This window comes from Talaromyces stipitatus, genomic scaffold, assembly GCF_000003125.1.
Source record: "Talaromyces stipitatus ATCC 10500 scf_1105507295515 genomic scaffold, whole genome shotgun sequence".
Classification (NCBI taxonomy): domain Eukaryota; kingdom Fungi; phylum Ascomycota; class Eurotiomycetes; order Eurotiales; family Trichocomaceae; genus Talaromyces; species Talaromyces stipitatus.
In genome coordinates, this window is record NW_002990118.1 from 1,738,986 (window position 1) to 1,759,869 (window position 20,884).

Consider the following 20,884-nt stretch of genomic DNA (forward strand, 5'->3'; position numbering starts at 1 on the left):
CTGTTTCTTGAACTTTTTTTTATTTGTCTTGTAGTGGAAACTTGATACTCGAAAAGCTCCTGCCTCTGGATTGTAGAGACAACCGATGGATTTTCATATATACACCTAGGTATAGTATGAAAGGTCGATTTCACCGGTGTATGACATTTGTAATTTGCATGTCTGGTGTCTCGTCATGACGGACATCATTGACTCAATTGGTATCGTGCGCATTCCTTTCACTCCCTCCACTTCTCATCCTAAATCAACTGCAGCATCGTGTCGTTATGGCGTTTGTTTAGGTGGACTTCTTCTTGGAACCCTTGGAGACATCGACAATTTTCAAAGCTGTTTATTCATTAGCCTACGTCCCCTAAATCTGAGTCAAGTAGGTTGTTCGTCGTACCAGGAGGAAGGCTCTGCTTGAGCTTGTCGGCCTTGTCGGAGTCCTTGAGGACAAGAGTGTACAAAAATCGGTTGCAACGGACCTTGAACTTGGTCTGGCTGGTCTTGCGGTTGCGCTTGATCCGGGCGGCTATGCAAATGAATCTGATTAGTATACTATTTCAGACTGAGGGCTGAGATGAGATGAGAATTGTAGTCCAGATGCAAAACGAAGAGGTAATTGTACCCATCGAATGTCCATTAGACTACCACCTCCATCACTCTCTAAGACGGCAGAACGTACAGGAAGCATCCTTCCGGCGGCAGATCTCAATGAACTGCTTGATATCAGAGACTTCGGAAGGCATCTTGATGGGAATGTGTGGGTGGTTCGAGAAATGGATGTGTAGTTCAAAATCTCCGGAACAAAAAGTCAACAACAAGCTTGACGTCGTTGGCCAGACTTGTTGATGGAGTTCGAATGTGGGATCCGATCCGGAAATTAGGGTTTCTGCGTGACAAGCCCTAACTGGGGCTAGGCTATGGCTTGACTGATTTGTGGCGGTGTGTGTTATTGCCTGAGGCTGTGTGCTGATTATGCGGGGACTGATAAGATAAATAGAGCTGCCTTCTTCATCCTCTGCAGCTTCCATCTTATTCCTTACTGTCTAGTATTCTTATTGACTATCGACTGAGACGACCGTCGTAATGCCAACTCAATTAGACAAAGCTCTATCTTCCAAGGTGCGAACCACTCCAAGTTCTGGCAACATCTAACTAACACGTGTAGAACCTTCTTCTGGGTATATATTCTTCGCAATTCAGGATACATGACAAATGTACTAATGACAACAGGATTCGCCGGAATCGTCACAGCCGTATCGGCTTGGTCGATATGGGGCAGCGACATGTTTCCCGCAGAACCAGATCCTAAAGGAGGTATGTTTTGGTCACAGCATTGCTGATAGCCTATGCTGACTTTGTAGAACCCGAAGAATGGACGACAGAAGAGCTGAAGAGGTGGCTTCGAGCAGTAAGCAGACTGCCCATCATCGTTTATGGACAACACTAACTGTCTGCAGAGAAATCTTATGGCGTCAGATAAGGCATCCCGAGAAGTACTCATAGAACGAGTCAAAGCGAACTTGCGGCCAACGAGGAGTTAAAACGTCCCAGTACCATAGACAACAAATTAACCGATGTATTTGTATGTTTGCTGTTGTGGTACCCCGTATGACATTGAGAATCGCCTATTTTGGTGCATCCGCGGAAGGGTGAGATGCCCGGTGACCATAATCCAATCAAACGACCAATCGAAAATTCTGACTCTGAATAAGCCAATCCTTTCGATTCTTCTCCTTGTTTTCGACATTCGGTATCAAAACAAACGTCTCACTGAATCCATGTTGCGGGGAGTCCTTGCCTCCGTACTGCACCGATCCACTCACAATCACCAGCATGGAAATATTTTTGGCGTTCTCTCTAGCTGTTTTACCGGGGGTGGTTGTAGGATAGGTTTTGTTTATAATTTGACAATCGACAGACTGTATATCATGACGTGTTGTGGGTAGTTGGTTGGTAAAGATGTCTTCGACCGCGGCACCGTCTGCGATAACGTTTCCGTTGAAGAGGATGTTTGTTGGCGCGGAGCTGTAGAAGGAGGCTATTGAGCGTTTGTTGGAGGAGAGTGCCGAATGATAGAGTTGGACGAAGTCGGTTGCTCCTAATTTTATTAGACTGTATTCATGTAAAGTGGGATGCGGCTCACCTTCTGTAGACACCTTGGTGAGCAAGTCTTCTTTTGGGGTTGCCATTCTGTGAGTTTATCTCACTACTTTTGTAAAACCTTTGGAAGAAAATGTTTTGAGAATGAAGACGCCTGGGAATAGTCATCGAAGAGACGAGGCGGAGAAAAAGCACCGGACCATTGAGCTTAAATAAGCCCGAGCTTGGACCACCTCGGAGGTTCATGCTTTCGCCGCAACTTTTGTTGTTCAGCCAAATAAAGAGCTAGGATGCGATCATGAGCCATTCAACGCGGCCAATGGCGACGTTACCGAGATCATTTCGTTGTGCGGTGACTTTACGTCCGCTTCTTTCGAGACGTATTATAACTCTTTCAACCTCGTTGAGACAATCGATTTCGCGTCAATGTCGACATGCGGCAGGGTATTCGACGCAAGCCAATTCACAGAAGCCGTTCTATGTTACGACTCCAATTTTTTATGTGAATGCCGGTGAATCAAGCATCTCCTTGTTCTCAGTCTAATACTGATATTATAAACAGCACCCCATGTCGGCCATCTATATTCCATGGTCCTCGGCGACGTAATCAAACGATGGGAGCAACTAAAAGGTAACAAAGACGCCATCTTCCTAACCGGCACCGACGAGCACGGAATCAAAATACAGCAAGCCGCCCAAGAGGCCGGTATGGATACACAGGCTTTCTGCGACATGAACTGTAAAACATTCAAGGATCTGGCGAGAGCAGCAAATATCAGCAATGATCATTTCATACGCACTACGGATGAAGCGCACAAGGACGCGGTACGATATTTTTGGGAAATGTTACAACATCGGGGTTATATATATACAAAGAAACATGAGGGATGGTATTCTGTGAGCGATGAGGCGTTTTATCCTCAGTCGCAGGTGGAGCCTTCTTTAGATCCGGCGACGGGGAGGAAACGGATGGTATTTTGCCTTTCTTTCTGAAGGTTACGGGCTAGGCTAATGTGTGAAGGTTTCTACTGAGACCGGCAAGGAAGTTGAATGGTCGTCAGAGACGAATTATCATTTCCGGCTATCCGCTTTTCGAGATCGACTTCTTGAGTTTTATGAGCTGAATCCCAAGTTTATTCTATCAAAGAGTCATATGATGAACGTCAAACAAGCGGTCGAAGAAGGACTGCAGGATCTGTCAGTTTCAAGACCTGTTGAGCGTCTGACCTGGGGCGTCAGAGTTCCCGGAGATGATTCTCAAACGATATATGTCTGGCTGGATGCGCTTATCAATTACCTGACCAAAGCCGGTTACCCATTTACTCCTGGAAAGGAGTCTGATTTGGGCTGGCCGGCCGATCTTCACATCGTAGGCAAGGATATCATTCGGTAGGTACCCTTTTCCTTGGAAGAAGAACAATAACTTACAAGGCCAGCTTCCACTGCATATACTGGCCTGCATTCCTCATGGCACTCGACCTGCCCCTTCCGCGACACGTCCTTGTTCACGGCCACTGGACAATGAACAAAGCCAAAATGTCCAAATCTACCGGCAACGTTGTCAACCCCTTCTTCGCCATTGATCGGTTTTCGGTCGATATTATGCGTTTCTTTCTTACTCTTCGCGGCCCGCTGGGTGACGACTCGAACTATGATAATAGCAACATCGTTAACGACTATAAGAAGTATCTGCAGTACGGTGTGGGCAATGTATACCAACGTCTAATGGGTCTCACGAAAATGCAGTTAAGGCCAAGTATAGAGGCGGCACGTTCGGGCTTCACGACGGAGCCGAACGAGTATGATATCGAATTCGAGCAATATCTACATACATTCCCGAAAATCGTCGAACGAAACATGGAAGCATTCCACTCCAAGGCCGCTCTTCGTGAGATTGTAGATGCGACCATGAAGGTATTCTCCTCATCACCCCCTAAAACACCATGACTAATCCACGACTAATCCGGCGAGGGCACAGGCACAAAACTATTTCCACCACTCCGCCCCCTGGCAACACAAAGACGATCTCAGCCGGTGTTATCGCGTCTTCTACAATGTAAGCGAATACCTCCGTATCGCGGGTATTCTGCTACAACCATTTGTGCCGCAAAAGGCGTCGGAAGTTCTGGACCGGATAGGTGTGAGACAGGACGCTGTTGCACGTGGGTTTGGGGCAGCACAGTACGGGGCGGATTATGAGTATGGCCATGCGCCCAAGGTTGATAAGCGTGAGCTTCTTTTTCCGCCTCTTATGGTTGAGGATTGATCCTGACTTCTCTTGTATAATACATGCAATTATCACTGTATACTACAAATATCATACTACAAATATCATCACGGCTACCACCGGAGACGCCTACCTAGGTGGACGTAGTACATCCAACCACAGAATCCATTACCCCATAGAATCCACCAAATGATACCATAAATATATCATAAAAAAGACGAAGAATTTCCCCCGGAAAACTTTGCGAAAAGATTAGGGTTAGCTTCCCGCGGACAACCAAGTTTCCCGCTGATATCTATCTACATTACACAAAAGCCCTATCTCTTGTACCATGCCATATATTTCAAGGTAGGGTGGTACATAATACCGTTGGAGAGGAATTACACTCCAATGATAAGGAATCAGATGGGTGGTTTTCCGTTGGAGTAATGGTTCCAGGTTAGGGTTTATGGATATTATCGTTGATCTAGATCTTTCGATATAGGTTGATAGGGAGGATGGACTCATGGAGTATATATACAGTAGATCTCTGGATTCCAAGGTTGTTTAATGTGAAAGATTTGCTTGCACTTACTAAAAGATTTATTCCCCTTTTTATATATCAATTATTTAATAATATCGTTAGAATCAATCTCTCTCTCCCTGTCATCTATATTCGCCCTCAATCTTGGTAAACAACACAATGACTGAAACAATGACTTCCCACAATCTCAATCTCAGTCTTACGCCCCTATCTCCAGAGACTACAAGAATAAAGACAACAAGCAGAACAGAGTATAAAGCGGGAAAACCATGGATTGAGACTCCACTTATAGAGTCTGCAATCTTGTCTAAGAAGGCTGGTTGGTATGTCTATCTCTATCATCCGAAATGATAAAAAAAGACCAACAGAAGAATAGCAGAATATTTCTAAAACTAGAAAACCTCCAACCTAGCGGATCATTCAAATCACGGTATTTCCATAACAACCCCCCTCCTCCTTTTCGCTTACTAGACTTGCCCAGGTGGTGGGAACTGACAAAAACAGAGCAATAGGCTCCCTAATCCTATACCACATCAACGATCCTCTCAACGCCAACAAAAAATTACACTTCTTCATAAATTCAGGCGGTAACGCCGGACTAGCGGCTGTCTGTGCCGCGAGATCCCTATCGTATCCGTGTACAGTGGTCCTGCCGCTTTCCACGTCTCGACTCATGGTTGAGAAATTATGTGCTGCGGGAGCAACGGAGGTGATTCAATACGGGGACACGATTGCGGCGGCGGGGGAGTATATGAGAGATGTTCTGATCGGTAATAACCAAGAAAGCGAGAAAGAAGAAGAAGAAGAAGGGGTGAAGAAGATCGCGTTACATCCCTTTGACCACGAGGCGATTTGGGAAGGGAATAGTTCTATTGTCGATGAATTGGCGGATCAATTACCGCCTGCCGATGAAGAGCTTCCGCTCGACGCATTGATTTGTAGCGTTGGTGGTGGCGGACTCATGAATGGCTTGATACAAGGAATCCAACGCCATCGACGCCACCAACACAACAAAAAAGACGTGCATATTCTAGCAGTCGAAACGGATGGAACTCAATCCATGAACCTTGCCATCTCATCCGGGACACTCGCCACATTACCAAAAGTAACCTCTATGGCTGTCTCGTTGGCTTGCGTACGCGTGTCGCAAAGGACGTTCGAGTATTGTTGCGTGTCTCCGCCGGAGGGGATCAGGATTCATTCTGCGGTGTTGTCGGATGCAGATGCCGCGAGGGGTTGTTTGAGGTTGGCGGATGAGGAACGAATACTTGTTGAATTGGCTTGTGGTGTCTGTGTTGAGGCTGCTGTTGGGGATGTGCAAGAGACAGGGAGGAAGAGGGGCAGGGAAGGTGAAGATGAAGGGTATGAAGATCAGCCTGAGGCTAAGAGGAGAGCGTCATTGTGTGCTTCGGATAGTGGAGTTGCGTCGTCTTCTTCGTCTGACACCGAGAGTGATATACTCCTATCCGAGCAATTGACGACATCATACTTGAAAAGGATGATACCTGACCTCACGCCACAGAGTCGTGTGGTGATTATCGTCTGTGGTGGGAGTAACGTCACGACAGCCATGGCGAATGAATGGAGAGAGAGACTTGCTAATGGTTGGGTTTGACTAACTCAGTTCATAGAAGCATTTTTGGTTCAATCAAGTACACGATTCAAACAGAAACAGAAAGTTGCCCAATCTTATAATCCCAATAATTCTTTCGAATAGGATCATACCTCTCCTTCAACAACGTCAACATCTTGACTGCCTCATCAACTTTTTCTTTCTGTTGTTGTTCCCTCGCCTCTTGACAAAACACATCCGCCAACCATTCCAAAGCGAGACTACTCTTGACATGCACAATTGGAGTAGCGGCATCAGAAATCTCCTCAGTAAAAAACCGACTCGCAAACCCCTTCCATTCAGCCAATGACCTCCCCGCCGCCCTCAACACCCCCCGCGCATAAAGCCAGGGAGACCTATTCTCCGGCGCCCTCAAAATCTTTTTCTGCGCATACTCCAATTCAGCATCCACAACATCCTCATCCACAACATTCAAACACCCCTTTTCCGATGCATCAGAGGCAACAGACATGGCGGCTTCAGCCCCTTGTCTCGGCGCAAATCGTAGTAAATAACGATGATTCCACGCCGAATTATTACGCACGTCTTCACTGATCAGCAATTCAACATCGGACATTTCGCGCGGATCATCCCAGAGATTGAATTGTCGTACGAGCCATTGGCGGTAGGACCAGACGTGATAGTTTTTGGAGTCTGCGTCAAACATTTGCATTAGAAAGTCTTGTTCGCCTTCTGGTAGAGTTGGGAAGTGCTCTTTTGATGAGAGGAGTTGTTGACGGTGGTGCCTGGCCAGATTAGCTATAATCCATATAGAAAAAGGAAAGGGGGAGTACCATATCTGATAATTCTTGAGATACTTCAACGAAACTTTATTCAACCAAACCAATTCCTGCGTCAGATCCTTCTTCAGCGCAAATAATATCTTTGCTCGGTATAGCCTGTCTAATCAGTCCACCGTTTATTGATGAATTCTTTGGGATAGACAAACCAAACAGTATAATGCGCAGGATTCATCATAATCACATCCTCAGTTAACTGCAACACCCTCTCCGACATCTCATTCGCAGCCATGACTGCGCGAAGATAAGATGTCGCTTCCAAATACTCCGGTTTGTAGGCTATTGCTGCTAGAGAAGTAATTCCCTCTTCTTCTTGAGAGCCATCGTCGAGAGGGATGGGGTTGATGTCGGTCCAGTCGGGGGATGTGTTGTATTTGCCTTGTTCCATTTTGAGTGCTTTCAATTAGAGGTTGTATGTAAGGTTACAAGTTTGGTGGGTGCGAGGTAAGAGTTGTCGAGTATTTATACAACTCTGCTTCGACAATCGCATTGCCCAGGTGAAGAGAGAGAGAGTATTGTTCTCTTTCATCCAAAGTCTGCGTCCGATTGTTCTTTTGGCCCAGACCGCCAAACAAAGAATCAGGTGGGGTAAGCCTCAGGCATCAATCTACTACCTAGATAGTACGTACTTTCTAATGATAATGAAGATAAGACAATTTCAATCATAACTTTTATATTCGTACTGTACATAATATATGCGACTCATCCCTCATGATAATTCCAAAGTCGCTTTCTTTCATTTACCCACCATCTCGCCACTTTCTCAGCATCCTTCAGCCAGTGCGCGGCATCATGGCCATGCTTTCTCTTAACGGTATGAACCAGGGAATAAAAATCCCAGTCTTCTACGAGATCAATCTCGTATGGATCTTTCGACAGATCTGAAAAGACAAACGTAAAGTCTCGGGTTAAGGGGAGAACAAGTCGGTAGGGCGCAGCTGCTGACGCCACGCTTAACATCGTCCCTCCGGTATTGATGATACCCATATTCCACGCTTGTCGACCGTTGTGGCTGTTCTTGTAAGGCCTTAATAAGGATTGACCTTCGTATTCCTGGATTATATCAGACGCAACATCCCTATCAATATCGTTCAGGGAATTTGTGGTGATCAGCAGATCCAGGATTGTAGGTAGGATAGATATCGACGTTGCATTGGCGTGCACGTCAAGACGGGGAAGCTGTGGATGACGGAACACAATAGGAACTCGAAAATTGCTGATATGGCCGTTCTCAAAAGTACCGGTAACATGGTGATCTTCCTCAAAGGCTTGTCCACTGTTTTATCTTAGCAACTTGGAAAGGACAAAAAAAAGACTCCCAGAAAACTAAACTTACTGATCACCCACGAAAACTATCAACGTCTCGTTTGCGATTCCAGTCTCTTCAATGAGCTCAAGGACATTACCCAGCCATTCGTCGACATAACGCACGGAATTGAGATATTTATTCATGGGCTGGTGTTCCGACGCAAAACCGTTGCGAGGCCAGTAATCCTCAACTTCAACGCCTGCCGGAAGTCCCCAGGGATGGTGTGTAGTGCTCGTAAAGTGTGTCAGAAACAGTCTTTCTCCATTTGCCTTGGCGTCTTCTATGGTGTCTTTGAGATAAGGATAAATCTCCGGCTCCTCATACCTGATCCTAATATTAGCCCGGTGTCGATAAAAACACGAGGAAAAAAAAACACTTACCCAAAGTAATTGATCTCTTTCATGCCTTTATGCCAGTGCTTCGCGGATGCAGTGCTGATATTCTCTTTGAAAATGGATTCTTCAAATCCTATCTGCAGGCTCAACTGAACCTGATTATCAAACTCTCCAGTGACCGATTGCAGAAAGACCGACTTCCATCTCTGTGAGCGCATATCTGTCGCCTCCTTCTGGCCTTCGTTTTTGAGTTGGTTGAATAGCTTTAGGATATGCATAATGCATGGCTGATAGACCTCGGCTTCGGTTTCAAACATGAAATCCACCGGAATAGGCCCTACGCCACAATGACTACCGACAAGGCTCTTGAAAGAGAGACTGCTTCCAGTCAGGGCGCCAATGACGTTTATGCCGCCCATTCCTGGCGCTGACGGATCCTTCCATGAATCAGCGGTAAGATTGTTTCGCAGTTCGTCCGATTTCAGGTTGAAGTTTCCAGATTCCCCGGTGATTTGCTCGGCAACCGGTGTCATGGCAGCTAGTCTCGAATTGAGTTCGTAAAGATCCTCCTCGCTCGCCGATTCGTGAGCATCTATGATTTGCTGGTACAGGTGCGAACCCGCTTTCAGGGGGAATATATCCTTTCGTGCGCTTTCCATCTCGATCAGAAAAACGTGTTTGATTGGAACTGCGTGATCTTTCAACGCTTCTTGGACCGGGGCCAGCACATCGAGATCCAGGTTGGTGATCCGCATGGGATCTAGTGTCGGGTTGTATATGTTATACCTAGAGTTACCGCCGGGACATACAGCATCGCTCATGGCTAGTAAGGCATCCTCCTGTGTTGAGTTCTGACCTTTTCGCGCCCACCTTCCAAAACCGGCAGGCCAGCTTTCGGGAGCCCATGATGGTGCCATTACGGTGGCCAAGTCGGCTGCAGACGATTGAGAACCGGGTTTCCAACCCTTGTATCGACCGTTCTCGGGTTCCCACAAGTTAGGAGCCACCAAATCGGACAACGGGAAGGGTTGTTGGTCTGAAAGGCAGGTCGCGTTCTGATTTTGAAAGGCGGCGGCAAGTGTGAACGGTACTGTCCCGGAGATGTGGTCGTACGGCACTTGTGGTCGGTATATGTCGATGCCTAAAATGATGAACAAAGCAATCAGGGTAATAGACAGCGCCAAATATTTCCGCCGTCTAGGTTCCTTGGGCTCATTGGTGAGAGGGAGGTATTGGCGAGAGCGGAAGGAGAGCCCGGCGAAAGCATTGCCAACTGCATTGAGCCATGAATCGAGGATGAACGTGATTAGCGGTGCCAATATCCAGCTGAGAGTAAAAAGAAGCGTGCCAAAAGCAAAGACGGGCATCAACCCGCTCAGCAGCAGGTTGAATCCTGCTTTATCTGAGGCGAGGGTTGATGCAGCATTCCATCGCACCTCAGCACCGGTGACATAGAAAAACCCAAATTGTGACGAGACAGCACCAATGTCAACGGCACTGGCATTTGCGCTGGTTAGATGGTATTGCAGAAGAGAAGAGAAGAGAGGAGAAAAAAAAAGACTTACCCTACGAAAGCAACAATGGCCAAACCAGCAATACCCCAAGACCCAGGAAGCTTCGACAACGCCAGCCATGCAAAGATTGAAACAAGGAAATCAGTGAGAAAAAAAGTGGGTAGATACAGCAAAAAGGATGGACTTCGAACATTGCGACGATGCTGAAAAAGATGCAAAATTTTGGAAGCAAATGTGAATACAACGATGACGGAAAGAAGGAACGGCCTCAGGCCGGGGAAACGACAGGGGAAGAGTCTCATTATGAGAACATATATACAAATCAGTATGTGAGGACAAGCTTGACAACTTGTTGAAGGCACGTCATCTGTCCTCCTCAAGTCAAGATGTCAAGATGTCAAGATGTCAAGGAGCGTGTGGAACAAGATGATAGTAAAAATGTACGTAGTAACAATAATGATATGATCAGATCAGATTAGGTCAGATCAAAGACGAAGAAGGAGCGTCGGGGGTCACGCGATATGACGAAAAGGGACGTAGGGGGAAACGAGACACGAGACAGGAAGGAGGAGGCTCAGACATTTTCCAGGCTAGGCTGTAACTTAGCTTTGACGTTCAGGTCTCAAGGGCGCGCGAATAAGTGGGCACATCCAGCGTGGGTACTCCATACGTACCATACTGTATACATAGTAGTATGTACGGAGATGGCTAAAATTAACCCCCCCAGCCTTGGACGCCGCCTCTTTGGACTCCGTAGATTCCGTCCCGTTTGACGGGTTATTTTTGTCGACCTGCATAGGAGACGACCGATCTAGGAAAGTGTCAGCGTGAAGTATTTCCCAGGCCGTCTAGCCTGTGCGCCCACTATTCAGCCTCAGCGCCGCACCTGCAAACGGCGCATGCGATTCGATACGGGGTAGTTTACTACATGGTTACACGTCTACCACGTCTACCACGCCTGACAAGCGCTACGCACTTACGTAAATTGAGCATTCTTCTTTGTACTCCATCCGGTCTTAGTGGCGGCTGTAGTGGAGGTCGTGGCGTGGAGAGACAAAAGCATTGCATAGTTGGGCAAGCTGGTGACTTGGCATCAAGGGGGAGATTTTCGTTTCTTTTGCGGTTTGTCGGACAAGCTTTTGTCGCTGACTCAGCCAGATCTGGCCGATCTTAGTGGTTGCACGGCGGGAGCGGCTCTAAGACATGCCCCACTGTGGCTTATTGAGCTGCATCCAATCAGCGGGGCGTTTCGATTTGCGATTACATAATACAGGCATCCCCCGCCTTCCGACCACTGATAGCCCAAACTCTGCGAGACGATCAGAATGTGCCCCATCTTATCCTGGGCCCTGAAGTCATCTGAGACTCGCTCTTCTCTGTTTCATCGCCAGCGCGAGTGGATCTCATCCCTGCAAATCGCGATTATCGTTGGATTCATCCGTACACCGTTACACCCGCTGCTCCATGGCATGGCGGCGCTGCCGGAACCACCCAAGATAAAGCAACAACAATGCGTGGCATCAAGAAATCACGTCACGGCTGTGCAACCTGCAAGAGTAAAAGGGTAACTAACACATGTTGTTCTGCTTCGGAAGCGTTTTATTTGAGAATACCAATCTGACTGACTATGGTAGTTGAAATGCGACGAGTCCCGGCCAGCCTGTGGACGCTGTACCCGGCTAAGAATCAAGTGTCCCGGCTATACGCAGCCGTTCCGCTGGGTCACGAAACATGAAGTCTTTGAAGCCGCAAATACCAGAACACCATCCAAAGATGGCGCTTCGAGTCCCCAAGATGATGCGCTGGCTGCTAGTCCTGGAGATATCTCAGCCAGCGTGCCGAATACCAACGCTGGGTCACCGCCGACCTCGGCATACGCAGGAAGTGCGGCAACATCGCTGGATGCGTGGGATCAATCGCTGGATATTGAGCATTTGGACCATCAATTCAGCACGACTCTGCCAGAACTGGAACATCTAGACGCGCCGTCAGTCGCGACAAGGTCGACTGTCGGTCTGGAGGAATTTCATCATCCGTCAAGCTCCAATATCACTCGACGGAGACCGAGTACACCGACTGAATACAATCAATTAATGCGCAGCGATAATTTATCGCCCTACGGCCGTCCTTCATCTTCATTTTTCAGACGCCAGTTCCCCATCGACTTGCAGTCGCAAGCCGGCGGTCAGTTCAATATTCTCCCACTCCCCCGCAAAACGTTGGAAGACCCGTCGTCGACTCTGGTCGAGTACTATTTCAAAGAAGTCGCCGGACTATTCTCAAGTTATGACAGTCACATGAACCCGTTTCGAACGACGGTATCCCGTCTGTGGGCATCCTCGCCGGCTATGTGCCGAACATTACAGAGCATGGCAGCCGCAACGCTGGTAGATGATTTCCCGCAGTTTGGTCCCATAGGACTCAAGATGCGCAGGGAAGCTATCTCACTACTAGAGAGTCAAGAGACTCATGACGACAAATCGCTACTTGCCATGCTGATGCTCGGTCAGACGGCAAGCTGGCATAATCCAAAGGATCTTGGTATATCCTATTTCAACACTCTGCGCAACCATCTGAATTCTCTTACGAGCGGGATTAACAGTGGATCACTTCTGACTAATCGCAACAACTATCAATTCTTCGAAGAGGCGCTGATATACTGGGAGATGCTGCTATCGTATGTAGCAGACAACAGCACATTAACTTCATCTGCAAGGATGGATCCTCAATCAGGAAGTGATCAACAACTCTTGACGCAGAAAGTACCCCATCCATGGACGGGGATCGCGCGCGATACACAATTTATCGTGAACAAAGTTGGCCGACTTGTTCGACGAGAACGCAAGCGTATTCGCGCAAAACGCTTTACATCGCAGAGAGATATTGCACAGGCGCAGCAAGCAATTCGAGAAGCACAGGAGCTGGAAGAAAGACTGCTAAGTCTGGCACATCCGGCAGAGACGGAGGTCGTGAATCCTGGAGACGACGATACCCCTGTATGGCATCTGATTACCATGGCTGAAGTTTACCGACATACGGGACTTCTTCAACTATATCGAGTTTTCCCGGATCTTCTACGCGGTCGATTACAGGCTGAGAGCATATCTCGAGGCGATATGCCGAGTACGCTTGATCCAAACTTACTTTATCCGTCAGAGGACGCAGCAAACAGTACTACTTTTTCTTTTGATATCTTCAGCAACTTGGACGATCCACAAAGAGATAACGGCGCGGAGAGTAATGGGGGCGACCTGCCAGAGGAGGTGAAATCGGAATGGCTGACTACCATCGCCCTGACGGCCATGTCTCGCCTCAAGACCGTTCCGCTAGAGTCACGAACAAGATGTCTACAGCCTTTCTTACTGGTAGCATCATCAAGCGAACTTCGATTGCCGGCCACGGACCTACCAGTCATGGATCCTAGTGGCGATGACTACTCGCTAAACCTGTCCGCGCATGCTATTGAAGTCTCTCGAACACGCAAGTTCATTCTCGGCCGCTTGACTTCATTTCTGCATGTCCTCCCGCCCAAACCCATCCATATCTGCGTAGATCTGGTGCAAGAAGTATGGCGAAGAATGGATGCCAGTGAGGCAGACGTATACTGGATGGACGTTATGATAGACAACGGATGGGAGACCACCATGGGTTGACTGGCTCTTATTCTTTTTGTACAAAGTAAATATTTCCAAAGATACCGGGATTGTATAGTGATATTGAGTCAAGTGACTGACGAGCTCGAATGCCATTGGGTTATGCACATATTCCGAGCTGTTTGTATGTCCGACGAGCCTATAGCAAACGCGCCGTTAAGGATTGCTCAGCTAAGCCTCGGTCATTCCCGCATTGGAATCTCCGATCGAGAGAGCGATTGGTTCCTGAGTCTTCAGGCAGCCCGCTCCGTCTTCTCCGAACTCCTTAAGCAGACCTCAACAGCGCTCTTTTATTTTCATTTGCTTTTTAGGAAATACATCTAAAGAATACGATCGTTGTGCAACAGAAATCTGGGCCAGAGTGGTCTTTCATTCTCTAGCGTAACCAATGAATCCTTGATCCCGTCACTCCTTTTTTTCCTTTTCTTCTTTCTTTCTCCCCCCTCGCGATATGAACAATGGCAAAGGTCGCAAGAAACACGGCAGCGTGAAAAGATCCCATTCCAATACCAAAAGACAACAATTGACCCTCAGCGAATTGCAAAGTCGCTTCGAGAGTCAGAATTCGATCTCCGGTGAGATTGAGAGCACTGACAGCAGCAGCAGTAGTAGTAGTGGTGCGGACGGTACCGTTCTTACACCTTCCTCCACTTCCACCCCAGATTCAGTCTCGAACGCGCAGATTACTCCTACTTCGACTGCGACAAACGCGAATATGTCTCGAACACAAATGAAGCGCAAACAATCCTCGCCCATGGCGCCGGCCTTTATGGTCTCAGCACCCGGGAAAGTCATCGTCTTTGGTGAACATGCCGTCGTTCACGGAAAAGCAGCCATGGCCGCTGCGATTTCTTTACGATCATATCTCCTCGTCACGACACTCTCTAAATCGCATCGCACCGTGACGTTGAATTTCCGCGACATTGGGCTGGATCATACATGGGATATTGACTCGTTGCCGTGGAATGTGTTCAAACACCCTTCCAAGAAGAAAATGTACTACGACCTCGTCACGGAGCTAGATCCTGACTTGGTGGAAGCTGTACAACCTCATGCCGCCGCTGTATCGACTGATAAACCGGATGATATTCGCAAAATCCATCAGGGTTCCGCGGCGCAATTCCTTTACCTGTTCCTGTCGCTGGGGTCACCCGAATCCCATGCCGCGATTTATACCCTACGGTCTACGATCCCTATCAGCGCTGGTCTGGGAAGTAGCGCAAGCGTGAGCGTCTGTCTCAGCGCGGCTTTATTACTTCAAATTCGAACCCTGGCTGGACCGCACCCGGATCAACCCCCCGAAGAGGCCGAAGTGCAGATTGAGCGTATCAACCGATGGGCCTTTGTCGGCGAAATGTGTATTCACGGCAATCCCAGCGGAGTCGACAATACAGTCTCCGCCGGAGGTAAAGCAGTGCTCTTCCGACGAAGTGATTACAGCAAACCACCCACCGTTACACCATTGAACAAGTTCCCCGAATTACCATTACTCCTCGTTAACACGCGCCAATCGCGCTCTACAGCCGTCGAAGTCGCCAAAGTGGGCAGACTGCGCGAAACCCATCCCGAAGTCACAGAGGCAATGCTCGACGCAATCGATAAAGTAACCATGTCAGCCAGCGAAATGATCAAGGAGAACGATTTCGAAGCCGACGACGATGAGGATCTAGAACAATTCGGCGCCCTTTTCCGAATTAATCACGGCCTCTTAGTATCCCTGGGAGTCTCCCACCCGCGTCTCGAACGCATCCGTGAATTAGTCGACTATGTAAATATAGGCTGGACAAAACTCACTGGCGCTGGTGGTGGCGGCTGCGCCATCACTTTAATCAAACCCAACACATCCCAACAAACCTTACAAGATCTCGAAGAGAAACTCACCTCTGAGAATTTCGAGAAATTCGAAACTACACTTGGCGGTGACGGGGTGGGAGTTTTGTATCCCGCTGTATTGAGGAATGGAGTCACTGATGAAGAAGGTGGGGAGGAAATTGATCAGCAGAAATTTGAGAATGCGGTCGGTATGGAGGGGATTGAGAGACTAGTTGGTGTTCATGCATCTGGGAATGAGAGGAGGGAAGGATGGAAGTTTTGGAAGAGAGCTGGGGGGTGGACTAAATAATTCTCTCGTTGCAAGAAGACGGGAGTGTTTGGTTGTCTTGTTCGATCGTCGGTATATTTGGGTTTAACGTGGATATATTTATATTCGTTGATTTCTGGACTATAGCATGTTTTAATTGAACGATGGAACCTAGGTATATTATACCTAGCTAGGTAAATGCGTTGGGAGACATTCTCAAACTTGTTTAGATATGATAAACTCCTCCTGGTATCATATATGCAACTATATTTCTGAACAATCAATCGTATACGCATCGCCATGCCGCGTCAATCTAGTCAAACTCGAAACAAACAACATTGAAACAAACACGCTCTTCGTAAAGACAAGAGTAAATAAGAACAACGAAAGGAAGGAGAAAAAAAAAGAACTACAAATTCATAGTAACAGTCATACTATTACTATGCACCAACAAACAAGGCGGTAACCCCCTACACAAGATTTCCATATCACTAACGTACGCTTCACTAGCCGCATTATCGAGACATGTCCCCTCAATCGGGGATGGGAGCGTTGTGAACATTACCGCTGTTTCGTGGCTGTGGCGCGTTATGAGTTCGTTGAGAATTAGGTGTTGGGCGCGGCAGGGAAGGTCGTTGAATGAGAGGGGCATGGCAGCTTGGTTGGGGAATCCTGATGCTGCAGTTGAGGATGCTGGAGTAGAGGATTCGGGTCGTTGGCGGTGGTGGTGGGTGTAGATTGATTCGTGGGTTTGGGAAGGGGGATCGGCAGAGGCTAGGTCGATTGTTCGTCGTGGTGGTGGTGAGTCGGAGAACATGATTGATGGGCCCGTGTCTTCGGTTTGGTTAACTCTTGTTTCTGGGATGGGCGACGAGGAGAATCTGTTTCCGGACGCTGCGCGACTGAACATTGGTCGTGAGAGAGATGATATCTGCGGTCTTGCTGCTAAGGTGTCGGTTGGATTGCCTGCCTCTTCCTCTGCAGCTTCGTCCTGTGCCGAGAGTGTTTCCATGACAGATGTATGGCTAGGTGACATATTTTCTGGCGTATCTGTAACAGTCCTGATCACTGGAGTTGCCGCCCCAGTACGCGGTGTCGTAGATCCATCATCGCTATCGCTCACATACGGCTCCTGCTCTTCGTCTTCGGTGGTGCTTGAATCCTCACTATCATCGGACTGGTAATTCACCATAGCATCAAGCAGTCTGCTCGTCTGCATACCCATATTCACGCTCAATCCTCGGAAACTAGAGATTGATCTCCTCCGTTGTTGTCGGTTGGATCGTACAAAGTTCTTGATACCCCCAAACCTCGGCGTTGCTTGTCGCTGTGCTCCCTGCTGGAATGAGGCAACAGGCCAGTGAGATAGACCGCCTAGTAGATCAGCCGCGCGAGATGACTGGCCGGGCCGTTGAGCACTGCCGCTGGTCTTGTCGCGGAAATCCTGAATGTCATGCCACCAACTCTCGTCCTTGAGGACAGTGTTTACATCCTCCAATACATCTTCACTCGCAGAAGATGTATCACCATTGACAATGATCTGATAGGTCTGTAATTCACCCCCAGCCAGGCAGTATACAAGCACCTTGGCTTCAATTCGGAGCTTCTCCAAAAGAGCCGACACCCTACCGCGTTCTTCTTCAACATCGCTCTCATACTCCACAAATACCGCCACACGTAGTTTGTAGCTCTTCTTCCATGAAGGCACCGTGTTCAAGATACAGCCAAGCTGTAGAATCAGTGTGTATGTATCGAAATTCGTTGTCAAGACATTTTGCTTACTCTGTCGATCCGCAGCAAGTTCTGCCGACATCTGAATAGGCCACAGATCAATGAAAGTCTTCTCATTTCTACCACGGGGATTAGGTAGCTCCAGATTCTCAAAGCCTTTTGCAACAGCGACGTTGATGCGTAGCTTGAACAACAGATCTTCAAGGATTGTGATGTATGTTTGTGCGCTGTTGGAGGGTGTCAAATCTGTTTCGTCGGCACTTGGATCTGATTCCTGCCGAGTTAACGTAACCCCAACAGACTTTGAGTGCCTTCGTCGTGGTCTGCGTTGAAATATATCTCCTATACTCTGGTTGGGCCGGTACTGATCAATGATCACGATATTTGGCCTCATACCACCAAGTCCAGAGTTCAGAACAATATTGCGGACTCCCCACTCTGCTGTCGGTGCCACTGTGATATTCGTAAAGGCCTTTACTTTCGAGTACTCAATAAACTTGGTCCATACCACTTGCCGACGGCGTGCCTCTGGGACTGCGTTGGTGAAATCATCGGTCACAATGACATGGCCCAGTACAAAAAGCGCTCCTTTCTTTAGAGAGTTGCAGAAATGAACCATTTTATACTGAGCGTCCATGTCGTTCACGAACAGGAGGATCTGAGGCCGCCAGAACTTGACGTGCTCCTGCTTGAGCCGGAGCAGATATTTCCTCACCTGGTGATAGATCAGACTTTGACTCACGTCTCCCCATGATTTTGGAGGAGATGTATAATGAATTAGCACAAACAAAAAGACTAGTACGATGATGCACCCAGTGGCGTAGACCCCATCGACGAAAAACATGCTGGCAAGACTGAACACAGCACCCAATGCCGCCGTTACCCAGTTGAAATAGTGGAAAGATGGTCGGAAGTTTGGCGCGGAGCCAATCTTCAAAAGAAAACAAGCAAGGTTGATAGCCAAGAAGGTCATGAGATATGTCATAGCCGTGAAGGAAGCAATTTTGTTGATGTCAAAAAGCATGGTGATTTGTGCAACGACATACGAGAAGATGATGGCTAATATCGGATCGTCGCTTTTTGTGCTGGCTTTGCCAAATAATGACAACCCCGGTACTAAATTGTCTCGCGAGATGGCTTGAAGTAGTTTAGCTGCACCAATGAGGCCAGACAATGACGAGAAGAAGGATGCGGCAAATTCTCCCAGCAACACCATGGTCTCAGACACATTCGTCTGTATAACTTAGTTTAGGTACATATCCGGCAGAGAGTGACACTTACGACTTGAATGACATTGACATTGTTGTAAAATGACTGTCTAGTAATCGAAGCAGCCATCGATAAGATCACAGCGGTATACGTGAAGAAGGTCAGAAGCAATCCAGATAGTGTGCCTGTTGGAATGGACCTGCTAGGATTCTTTAAATCTCCGGACATGTTGGCTCCACTGATTGCAATTAGCAAAGCTCATCCAGATCAAGGATCAAAACATACGCAAATATTCCACTAGTCGCGGGAAACAGTATACCAAACAGATCCTGGAAGTTCTCCCGATGCGGTAGTTGACTTCCAGCAGCGCCTTTGGTAAGATGAGGTTTCAAGTTCTCTAAAAATGTTCTCGTGCGGAATCCGGTGAATTCAACTCCCAGCTCGGTTGATTTGAATGGTTGCTGGATCAGCCCTGAGAGCGGTATGCTAAAAGTCGAAATCAAGAGAATTGCAAGCAAACCGTTACTAGCTCGGGCAAAGATGGAACTACCAGCAAAGCAGATTGCGGTGCAGACAAGCAGGACAATTGACCCCCAGAGATAGTTCCACCAAAACCCTTCTAGCAGAAACCTCGACCACGAACCTGATTCCACTCCGAAATTCTCAACCATGCAGTCAACTAAACCGAGTGCATTCATTCCGGTATTGAAGATGAGTCCCATATAGAACACTATACCAATGGAGCCACCGAACTCTGGGCCCAGAGAGCGGGATATAAGATAGTAAGCACCTCCTCCACGTACTGTACCGTTGGTTGCAATGGCTGAGATGGACATTGTTGTCAACAGGTCAATGATATACGATGCGACAAGCATTCCTATAGTCGTCAGCGTCAAGTGCGCTCAACCAGCAGATGGATAACTTACCCATCATTCCAAGAACACCACTCTGCCCAAGGACGAACCCAAAACGAAGGAACATAAGAATACTAAGCACGTTCAACGTGGTGGGTACAAAGACACCAGAGAAGGTGCCTAATTTGCTCGATTGAGCAGCCATGCTTGCACGAAGGTCGTGCGTCCGTGCACGATCCTTCTTCTGGTCGGAGTTTACTTCCACAAACGCATCATTTGCGTCGGTCGACTGCGTAGAGGCCGTATGGAGATCCCGTTGGACCGGAGCGGTGTCTGGACGGGAGAACCACTGTGAAACACCATCGAAAAAGGTTGAAGTCCGTGTGAAGTTTCTGGGAGACAATCTTGTAGCTGCCGTCATAGGCTGATACGGATTCTCCGAAGGAGAAGGCAGTCGTCGAACAGTCTCTGGGGATGTCTCACTAGGAGCTAGTCTACCTGCGTCCTCCTCCGCCGAACGTGCTGAGAATACAGGCCGTTGACGAGAATGGGTCGATCTGTTAGATGGCCCTGAATTTCCGGAGGCCATTTTTCCACCCAGTCCTGAAATTCTCTAGCCGACGGCTCTCTTCAATGCATAACGCAGACTACTCTGCACGATATGTTTCCCCGACCAATGGTCAAAAACACAATCTCCAATCGTTTGGACAAGTGGGTAGACACTACCACTGCTAGTTGAAAGGACCGCAAGTCATTATGAGTCAGTAAACAGTCTGAAGCATGAAATATGTCGTCTCTTCTCTTTTGTTGTGAAGTTGAAAGATACGTAATGATCGCACATGAAACCGTTGATATGATCGCCATTACAGACAAACAGAGCAAACTGCTGATAAGCTCGGTAATACCGGTAATTTACCGTTTGTACTTACCAATATGACGGAATGGCGCA

General features: G+C 47.8%; 10 protein-coding genes across 10 annotated transcripts, besides 4 other annotated features; 5 read left to right on the top strand and 5 right to left on the bottom strand.

Moving 5' to 3' along the window:
* Positions 1-2: 2 nt before the first annotated feature.
* TSTA_046760 (60S ribosomal protein L38) lies at positions 3-819 on the bottom strand. The gene is made up of 3 exons (XM_002485132.1): positions 668-819; positions 386-514; positions 3-327 (listed from the first exon to the last, which is right to left on the bottom strand). Exons 1-3 carry the CDS (start codon positions 729-731, stop codon positions 278-280), a joined length of 243 nt encoding a protein of 80 aa, XP_002485177.1. The 5' UTR covers positions 732-819; the 3' UTR covers positions 3-277.
* A 244-nt stretch (positions 820-1,063) lies between these two features.
* Positions 1,064-2,244, bottom strand: TSTA_046770 (nuclear transport factor 2 domain protein, putative). The gene is made up of 2 exons (XM_002485134.1): positions 2,132-2,244; positions 1,064-2,086 (listed from the first exon to the last, which is right to left on the bottom strand). Exons 1-2 carry the CDS (start codon positions 2,175-2,177, stop codon positions 1,665-1,667), a joined length of 468 nt encoding a protein of 155 aa, XP_002485179.1. The 5' UTR covers positions 2,178-2,244; the 3' UTR covers positions 1,064-1,664.
* On the top strand, positions 1,209-1,529 carry TSTA_046780 (uncharacterized protein; the record flags this gene model as incomplete). Its single annotated transcript, XM_002485133.1, has 3 exons — positions 1,209-1,302; positions 1,350-1,396; positions 1,446-1,529. 3 exons carry the CDS (start codon positions 1,209-1,211, stop codon positions 1,527-1,529), a joined length of 225 nt encoding a protein of 74 aa, XP_002485178.1.
* Positions 2,245-2,407: 163 nt separating the features above from the next.
* Positions 2,408-4,408, top strand: TSTA_046790 (methionyl-tRNA synthetase, putative; the record flags this gene model as incomplete). The annotated part of the gene is made up of 5 exons (XM_002485135.1): positions 2,408-2,600; positions 2,651-3,060; positions 3,110-3,477; positions 3,525-4,002; positions 4,067-4,408. 5 exons carry the CDS (start codon positions 2,408-2,410, stop codon positions 4,352-4,354), a joined length of 1,737 nt encoding a protein of 578 aa, XP_002485180.1. The 3' UTR covers positions 4,355-4,408.
* A 455-nt stretch (positions 4,409-4,863) lies between these two features.
* Positions 4,864-6,453, top strand: TSTA_046800 (L-serine dehydratase, putative; the record flags this gene model as incomplete). The annotated part of the gene is made up of 3 exons (XM_002485136.1): positions 4,864-5,161; positions 5,215-5,268; positions 5,343-6,453. The coding sequence occupies exons 1-3, from the start codon at positions 4,998-5,000 to the stop codon at positions 6,451-6,453; spliced, it is 1,329 nt and encodes a 442-aa protein (XP_002485181.1). The 5' UTR covers positions 4,864-4,997.
* Positions 4,907-4,934: a sequence feature (AT_rich).
* Positions 5,618-5,659: a sequence feature (GA-rich).
* Positions 6,443-7,788, bottom strand: TSTA_046810 (CaaX farnesyltransferase alpha subunit Ram2). Its single transcript, XM_002485137.1, has 3 exons — positions 7,400-7,788; positions 7,245-7,349; positions 6,443-7,196 (listed from the first exon to the last, which is right to left on the bottom strand). The coding sequence occupies exons 1-3, from the start codon at positions 7,636-7,638 to the stop codon at positions 6,500-6,502; spliced, it is 1,041 nt and encodes a 346-aa protein (XP_002485182.1). The 5' UTR covers positions 7,639-7,788; the 3' UTR covers positions 6,443-6,499.
* Positions 7,789-7,952: 164 nt separating this feature from the next.
* Positions 7,953-10,880, bottom strand: TSTA_046820 (uncharacterized protein; the record flags this gene model as incomplete). Its single annotated transcript, XM_002485138.1, has 4 exons — positions 10,460-10,880; positions 8,940-10,391; positions 8,587-8,883; positions 7,953-8,526 (listed from the first exon to the last, which is right to left on the bottom strand). The coding sequence occupies exons 1-4, from the start codon at positions 10,708-10,710 to the stop codon at positions 7,953-7,955; spliced, it is 2,574 nt and encodes an 857-aa protein (XP_002485183.1). The 5' UTR covers positions 10,711-10,880.
* Positions 10,422-10,454: a microsatellite.
* Positions 10,872-10,896: a microsatellite.
* A 1,022-nt stretch (positions 10,897-11,918) lies between these two features.
* Positions 11,919-14,061, top strand: TSTA_046830 (uncharacterized protein; the record flags this gene model as incomplete). Its single annotated transcript, XM_002485139.1, has 2 exons — positions 11,919-11,972; positions 12,043-14,061. 2 exons carry the CDS (start codon positions 11,919-11,921, stop codon positions 14,059-14,061), a joined length of 2,073 nt encoding a protein of 690 aa, XP_002485184.1.
* A 451-nt stretch (positions 14,062-14,512) lies between these two features.
* TSTA_046840 (mevalonate kinase) lies at positions 14,513-16,183 on the top strand (the record flags this gene model as incomplete). The annotated part of the gene is made up of 2 exons (XM_002485140.1): positions 14,513-15,812; positions 15,840-16,183. 2 exons carry the CDS (start codon positions 14,513-14,515, stop codon positions 16,181-16,183), a joined length of 1,644 nt encoding a protein of 547 aa, XP_002485185.1.
* A 367-nt stretch (positions 16,184-16,550) lies between these two features.
* Positions 16,551-20,524, bottom strand: TSTA_046850 (cation chloride cotransporter, putative; the record flags this gene model as incomplete). The annotated part of the gene is made up of 4 exons (XM_002485141.1): positions 16,551-19,106; positions 19,154-19,319; positions 19,367-19,958; positions 20,008-20,524. 4 exons carry the CDS (start codon positions 20,522-20,524, stop codon positions 16,551-16,553), a joined length of 3,831 nt encoding a protein of 1,276 aa, XP_002485186.1.
* Between the last annotated feature and the right edge of the window lie 360 nt (positions 20,525-20,884).